Source organism: Nicotiana sylvestris, chromosome 12 (genome assembly GCF_000393655.2).
Source record: "Nicotiana sylvestris chromosome 12, ASM39365v2, whole genome shotgun sequence".
Taxonomy (NCBI): Eukaryota; Viridiplantae; Streptophyta; class Magnoliopsida; order Solanales; family Solanaceae; genus Nicotiana; species Nicotiana sylvestris.
Window position 1 is genome coordinate 34,079,947 of NC_091068.1, and position 8,040 is coordinate 34,087,986.

At 37.2% G+C, this 8,040-nt stretch overlaps 1 protein-coding gene across 1 annotated transcript; it reads right to left on the reverse strand.

Moving 5' to 3' along the window:
• On the reverse strand, positions 1–7,809 carry LOC104243767 (vacuolar protein sorting-associated protein 20 homolog 2-like). Its single transcript, XM_009799017.2, has 6 exons — positions 7,443–7,809; positions 5,675–5,827; positions 5,100–5,252; positions 3,319–3,402; positions 358–523; positions 1–258 (listed from the first exon to the last, which is right to left on the reverse strand). Exons 1-6 carry the CDS (start codon positions 7,542–7,544, stop codon positions 233–235), a joined length of 684 nt encoding a protein of 227 aa, XP_009797319.1. The 5' UTR covers positions 7,545–7,809; the 3' UTR covers positions 1–232.
• Between the last annotated feature and the right edge of the window lie 231 nt (positions 7,810–8,040).

Here is an 8,040-nt window from a genome sequence, read left to right on the forward strand (position 1 = left end):
TAATAGAAGGGAAACAGCTCAGATATGCCAATCGAAAATACTGGTCAATGACTCAGAAAACACCCTGTACAAATATGATACCTCGAATATGATGTCAGCAACAAAACCAACAAACTGTACAGTCACAAGAGAGAATACAAAAACCTCCAAGATAACCAAATAACGGTATACGTTACATGGAGTTAAAAATCCTTTTTAACATCAAGAGAACTTCAACCAAGATGCAAAGAGATCAAGCTGGTAATGGTTCCTCCATAACTGTGCAAAATTGGACAGACAAAAAAAAGATTATTAGAAGACATCGCTTATGCAGATAAAGCATGCTTGTATAGATTCAAGTAAGAGAAATGGAGAAACCTTTCTTTCGCATAGTAACTCCTGCTGAAGTATCTTCACCATCCTCAGTAACAGCATCTGCAATGACCGGAGCTTTTGTAGGTACATCAGGAAGATCCAATTTCTCTTCCACATTTTCAGCAGATGGTGCTGCAGAAGGAACTTCTGGCAGCTCTTGCGCAGTTAACTACAAAAAAGTTTAGGCATCAAGTAAATGTCAATAATTCAAGTAAAAAAGGAACGATGTTGATGTTCCAGCTGGAAACTGGAGAGTGGAAATAGAAAATGATCAACTGAGAGGTATTGGAAGAAAACTAAGGAAAAAAGGAAAAAGAAAATATTTTACAACTAAAATATCTTCTTTCCTGACGTTTTAAAAATATAATATTACTTCAGAATAAGAAAGTGTTTTTAACAACTCTTCAGAGCTAGCAACTTCTACGTGTACGTTCTCTTTAACATTTCTCACTAGACTTATTCTTTACTGGACATCTTTTCGGTGGTAAAATCAATCCACAACCTATGATGATTAACACTGAACGTGCAGAAGATATTTGCTAGCAGCTTCTGACACTTAGACTCTTGAAACAAGAATAACAGAATCTGCCTATGTCACTGAAGTTTGTAAAGCAAATCCGAAAAAATTTGTGCCAAACTAATTGTTTGTGGGATGAAATAAGAGAACAAATTGACAGCTAATTTAAGATAATCTTATCATGCTGAGGGAAATGAAACACTGCACAAATAATCAGTTGCAAACACATTCTCATGCAGCGAAGTCTTTCCATTTCTCAATTCAAGTACCGCTTGTTACCACCAAATACATCAGACTGGTGATGACAAGAGATCACACAAATAATGTCTATGATAGTATCAGTATATCAGCGGTGAGGAAAATAGAAGTTTTTCAAGGTGTTGAAACCTTTCACGACCTCCGGGGGAATCTTCTATACAGTTGTTAATAATTCCATCATTTGCTCCTCCAAATGAAGGAGAAAGCATCAAGAGAACAGTTTCTAGCAGGCTTACAGTTGTCTCGTAAGAGTTTCAACTATGTGGCTTGAGAACTAGCTTTTGAATTTTTTCAAATTGAACAAGATAATAAACACAGCCACACCTACTTCAGAAAAATACATTCAAACGTTTTGTCATTTACTGATTGTAGCACACTGTCAGACTGGATATTGGAATCAATCATTTAAGTGTGGTATCTCTTCACTGAATGAGAGGGAGACATAGAGCGGTGCGTGCCTCTCCTGGAGGCACACCTTAAAGCAAGGTGAGTGCCTCACGTGAAGAAGCAAATACCTCAGTAATGCTCATATTGACGCATTTTTGTTACATTTCGACACTAGCCCTGAAGCATGTCTCGGCTTTCCTTTTCCAGAAGTTGGTTGGATCATATTGGCCCGCGTTAGAAACCAAGAAAGTGGAGAGCTGTGGGGTTTCAAGGGCATGTACAGACCGGTGGGCAAGGGGTCTAAGGAAGGTTATTGGGAGGACATGTCTTCTTCTCCAATGGAGTGGTATATTCCTTGGGTTTTATAAGAGGACTTCAATACTATAAGGTTCCCTAAGGAAAGAATGAGGTGTAGGACAATGACTAGTGCCAAGGAGGATCTTTCGGAATTTATCTATATATAATTATCTTCTTGTTGATCTTCCATATATAGGGACAAGAATTCACATGAGCCAAGGCAGAGGACTCAACATCAAAGTTTGACAGATTATTGGAGTTCTTAGCATGGGAGGAGTTGTCACCGAATGTGCTCAGATTCCATTCCCAGCTCAAACCACTCACCTATCATGCTAGACGGAAGTAAAGGTAGATGCATGAGAGCCCCTTTTAAATTCGAGAACCTGTGACTGAAGGCAGTGAATTTCAAAGGCAAAGTAACAAGATAGTAGAATAGCTATGAGGTAATGGACAAACAATCATTTCAGCTTGCTAAGAAGATGAAGATGCTAGAAGGGGTCATCAGTGTGTAGAATAGAGATGTTTTCGGGTGGGTAGAGGTGATATAAATGTATTACAAATGAGCTAGTGAGGAGGAGAGAGTGAAAGAGTGGAGAGAGTTGGGGGAGGGGGAATGAGAGAGGAAAGACTTGAAAAGACAGCTAGCTATGCCAGCAAAGCCGAAGAGGAGAAACAAGCTTGAAACAAATTGAGAGTAGTGCTGTTGGAAAAGGGAATTCTAATACAAAATTCTTCAATAAGGCAGCAATAGCGAATAGGAAGAGAAATTTTTCAGAGTTTGTGGGTGTGAAGAACATGTGGTTTTTGAGTTAGGTTAAAGATGCAATAGTGGGATTTTATGTATTATCCACAGAGGAGGCTGGCTGGAGGACTAAGTTAGGAAGGCTCGAGTTCCACCTAATAGAAGAGGATAAGAGGGAGTGGTTGAAGAGAGCGGAAACAAGAGGATAGGTGGAATGCTTACGATCACACAAACTGGTTCCTGGACTTCATAATGTGGAAGATGAGTTTTAGGATAGGTGAAGTGATTAGGTAGCGGATTCATGGTTCGGTTTTCATCTAAACAGAAACCAAACCAACTATATGGGTTTGTTAAATATACTAACTAACCAAACCAACTATAAGAGTTTGTTAAATATACAAACCAAACCAAACCAAATAGAGTCGACAAGACACAAGGGGCATATATGTTGCCCATTAGCGCTAATGTGGGCTATAAGGAAAAAAATAAGAGAGCTTTTACTGGGATAGAGAATGACTTCATGCGTTTGAGGAGTAATCTCTTATTTCTAGCTTCCTTTTGTGTACCGTGAAATTTCAATTTGAATAGAAGACATTTCTATGGAGAATCATACATTTTTTGTAGGTTCTCTACTTTTGGTGTACTACTTGTATATGGGAGTTGTTCCCAGTATTAATAAATTTATTTACCTATAAAAAAATTGGTTGGAAAAAAATAAAAAAAGAGCTTTAGCACAAAATTCTTGCACTAAAAGCAAACTGACCTGAGATTCGAGATTCTCAAATTCTGCTAAAACTTCATCTTCATCTTCTGCAGATAGCTTCTCTCCAAGAATTGCATTGATTTCCTGGCAAAAGGGAATAGCAGTCAAGTAGCCAAACCAAAGGAAGTTAAAAATGGAGAATGCTGTACGGTAAGCTGATATCTTTCGAGATAGCACTTGTTATTCACTACGAGAAAATAAGCAGCAACAGTAACATACAAAATAGAACATTTCTGTTCATCAAACTGAGTATTGCAAATTCAGAAAAGAGAAGAAAAAGCATGAAGATATAGGGGGAGAAAGAAATGAAAATGGAAGTGTAGGAGTGAAAATGTCCACCAGCATATAATCAACCCCCTAATCTTCATATGTTGCACCTAGTAAAATCACAAGCTAGAAGATCAAGGTGCATGAATGATGAGCTTTCACCTATCAAAATTACTAAAAATGCTTGGAAACAGTTTAAAATTAGTTAGCAAAAAGAAGTTATGAACATGGTTAGGTACTAAGTGCAAGTGACTAATTGAGAACAACTTCTTGGAACCTCACCAGAAACAATGAGAACATGCAATAAAATAAAAGAGTTTTCTTTTTGAAGCTCTAGAAAATCCCAAAGTAAAAAGGTCTACTTCTTAATCAAGTCCACAATGAAGAAAACAAGAGTGTTTTAATGCATTGTAGATTCTTATTTGAGACGTATTATTATTTAATGACCCCATGTGAATTGCCAGAAACATGAGAAATGTATGGCTAACCTAACAAAAAAGATCTCCTTTTGTTTTGATGACGGAGGTGTTCGGCGCTGGCTTGTGCGCACCTCGATTATTCCACCAGGTATCTGCTACCTCCCACTAGTACAAGTACCGAGTATATCTACCTACCAAGCTTAGGCAAATGAGAAGAAATCACCTAGTGTTTCTTTTGCCTCTACTAGGATTTGAACTTGAGATCCCATAGTTCTACTCCCACTCAATTGACCACTAGGTCATACCCTTGGGTATAAAGAGACAAAAAGATCTTCTTTCAAAAGAGAGTCAATTCTGAATTCTTATATGTCCGATGGTTCAAGACTGAAATAATTTCAGAGATTTTCCCGACTTTGTCCATGTCAACAGCCCCCCCCCCCCCAATACACCCAGTGTAATCCCACATAGTGGGGCTCAACAAGCAATTTGAAATATTTTTAGAACAGGTCCATAGGTATGAGCATTTGATGACAATAATACTGATTGGAATAGGAAAGATGATGCAAATAGGTAAATAAGAGAGAGGATCAGGATTTACATCAATTAAGGGAAGCTGCCTAACGTATATTGCTCAGAAGGAGCAAATTATCTGATTCATGTGCACACTGATCCTTCCCTTATTCAACATTGACAAAAAAATTCTGCTATGATCATTAAAAGTCCTTACGTTATATATATCTAGACTGTTCCCCATGATAAAACCACTGAATAAACCACAGAGCAGTAGTTAATTGGCTATTATCTATTACAAGTAACCTTTTTAAAAGGTTATATGCCTTCACACTACCAGTATATCATTTCAAAAGTTTGAAAAGGAAAGGATGCGATGAAATGAAGATTTGACCAGATGGAGAATTATTTGCCATTTGAACTTTCAGAATGAAGAGTATTGAACTTTTTTGGAGTGTATCAACATTTCCTAAAAGTAGACCCTGAATATTTCAAGCGGAAGTTTTCTGTTTTTTTTTTTACAGGTATTAAAGACTTCCCAGATATCACACAAGAAAAAAAGAACCATATTGTGAAAGAGCTTACATCTTGATAAGCTTTTGCCTCTGCTGTATCATCCATTAACTTTTGAACATCCTCTAGGTTGATCTCACTTTGTATTGCTTTAATTGCACTATTTCCGGTTTTCAAACTCTCGAACACAGCCTTCTGCTTGCTTGCTAGTTCTATATCTGCCAACTAAATAAATTTGTTTGCTGAATCAGAAAGCAAATGAATATGCTTAATAGAAAGAATCCTAAGTGTGGTGACAAGTACAACAACAACAACGACCCAGTATAATCCCACAAGTGGGGTCTGGGGAGGGTAATATGTACGCAGACCTTACCCCTACCCCGAAGGGTAGAGAGGCTGTTTCCAGGAGACCCTCGGCTCAAAAAAGCAATAGGAGATGATATATTAGTGCCATAAAAATGCGTAATAAAAATAACAACAATAACAACAACAATATATAAGAGATATGAAATATGAAATATGAAATATAGGATACAAAATACGAAATACGAAATAGATGGCTGGTATAGTACAACTAGAAGGGAAAGCCCTGCATCAATAGACGACCAGTGACAAGTATGGAACTATATTCAACAAGAATTGCTTACTTGCTGCTCAACATTTATGAGCCAGACATCAACTTGCTTTAGTAATTCTTCCTGCACTTTTTTCTTTTTTAATGCTAAAAGTGCTCTCTCTTTTTTCTTTACACGTAGCAAGTCCTTTGCAGCTTGTTTCTCAGCTTCAATGACAGCATCCAACTGAAAGCAATAACAGAAACTGGCGTGAGACCAAAATATAAATTCAGTAATTTTTTTTTTCTTAGTTTAAGATTATGAACAATTGCACTTTACTAAGAAAAAAAATACTAGAAAAATGGAGAACGTTTTAATCTCTCATGGATGACCACCTTATCTCTCTTTCGTGGAACTCCAAAAACTTCTTCTACCTCATACAAAATCCGACATAAAAGCCTTTACATGGTGCCTAATTTATGGGGAAAAAACACTAGCTGTTACAGATTTTGAAGCGCAAAACAATGAATAACTACAGTCTACAGGTGTAAAAAGGGGGAAAAAGAGCCTAGTTCAGTTTGTTCTAGCATTATGTCTTTTCAAGGATCTGTGGTAAAGGTTGTCTTGTACCGTGGGGAAATTGCGGAGTCAAACACAGCAGGTTGAGCAACCTTTTTATATAACTAAATATAAAATTCGTGAACTTGAGTAAAAAGAGTAATGAACTCTAGTTTCTTAGTAAAGGAGAAGAACGAAAATTCAAACCAAGTTTAAAGGACCCCCTCTAATCTCTGGTAAACAAAAAAAGGTGAAGGGGGGATCAAGGTGAGACTGTGAGAGAAGCATGCCTCCCGATGTAAGCAGTAATATTGATATCGAATTGCGCCGCACTTATATAGCAACCAAAAAGATACTACTTGCAACCAGAGGCGGACCTATGTGTTATAGTGAGGGGTCACCGGACCCCGTAAGCTTTGGCAGAAATCTTGCATATGTATATGTATACAGTGTTATCAAAGGCGAAAAGTGCAAAAAAGCTCTAGGTATGTTGGAGCTTTAAGCACAAAGCGCAAATATAGCATGGGCTTCAACGAAGAACGGTGCAAATGGAGAAAAATTGCAAATATGTATGTGTAGTCCAAAAATAATATCTATAAGCATTAATACCAAATATATGGACTAAGAAATTGAAGAAAATTTATAATAAAGTGAAATATCAATTGTTTAGTGTGGCCTCTTTAGGATTACGCTCATTTGCAAGGAAAAGTATGCCTTAGAGCTTTGATGGCAATGCTGAAGTGCCCACTAAGTGAGGCGAAGAGCTCAATATGTTTTGAGCCCCGCTTCAGGGCTTAAGCGCGCCTTTGATAACACTACCTTGAAAATTGTTAATTTAAAACACATGGCACCCTGAACACTAAAAGCCTTTAAGGGCACTGGTTGAGAAGAAATTGTGCCCCCATCGCGTAAAAATCCTAGGTCCGCCTATGATTGCAACTTCTGATCATCATTTTACAACAGAAATATTGTATGTACATATGTCCCCTCTGTGTGTATAAATTAGTGAAGAAAACTAAGAAACTAACTCCCTGGATATCCTCCAAAAGGATGAACCCAACAACTATGCCTTAGTCTCAAACAAGTTCGGGTCGCCTATATGAATCTCACTGACCATGATTCTACCAGCAAATGAGTTGATAAAATAAGGCAGTCTATATTAAATATTAAATCCTAGCACAACAAAACTAAAAGTGCATTTAAACACAAAACATAACAACAACAGAAAAGAGAAAAACAAGAAAGACAAAACCTTTCTCAATGAATCCATAAACAATTGTAATTTGCAATAAAGGGTATATACCTGTTGCTGATATTGTGCAAGTTTACGCCTTTGGGTCTTCAAAGCCAGAATTGCTTTATCTACTTCTGTGATTTTGGGTTTCTTGACAAATAAATTTCCCATGTTTAAAAAGTACCACCCACAAAAAAAGGAAAATCTCAAAGGGGCAGTAAAAAGAATGATTTTTTCTATTTTCAAACTGATGATTCTGCTATAATTATGAGGTTTTGCATCTCCAAAGCAAAACCCTTTGGTCAAAATGTAAAACCCCTCTTTTAAAAATCCGTATAATTGATCTCCTACGGAGATGGGAGAGGCCTTGTTGGATGATGGAGCTGAGATTCAGGGGACCAATTTTGACAATACGAAGAAATTACCCGGATCAATATTAAAAATATTAATAAATTAAATTATGATAGGACTTGTTTGAACATATTGGATCCTATTGCTATAATAAATTTCAATGCGTTTGCATCTATACTCGCTTTTTGTGTTACGTTTTAACTTGTGCCCGTTTTGCAAAAATAATGGCAAGCGTACCCGTTTTTTCGCATAACTTCAGCATACGGGGCTGAAGTAGCAAAGACAATTACGCAAAATTTCAGCATTCTAGTAGACG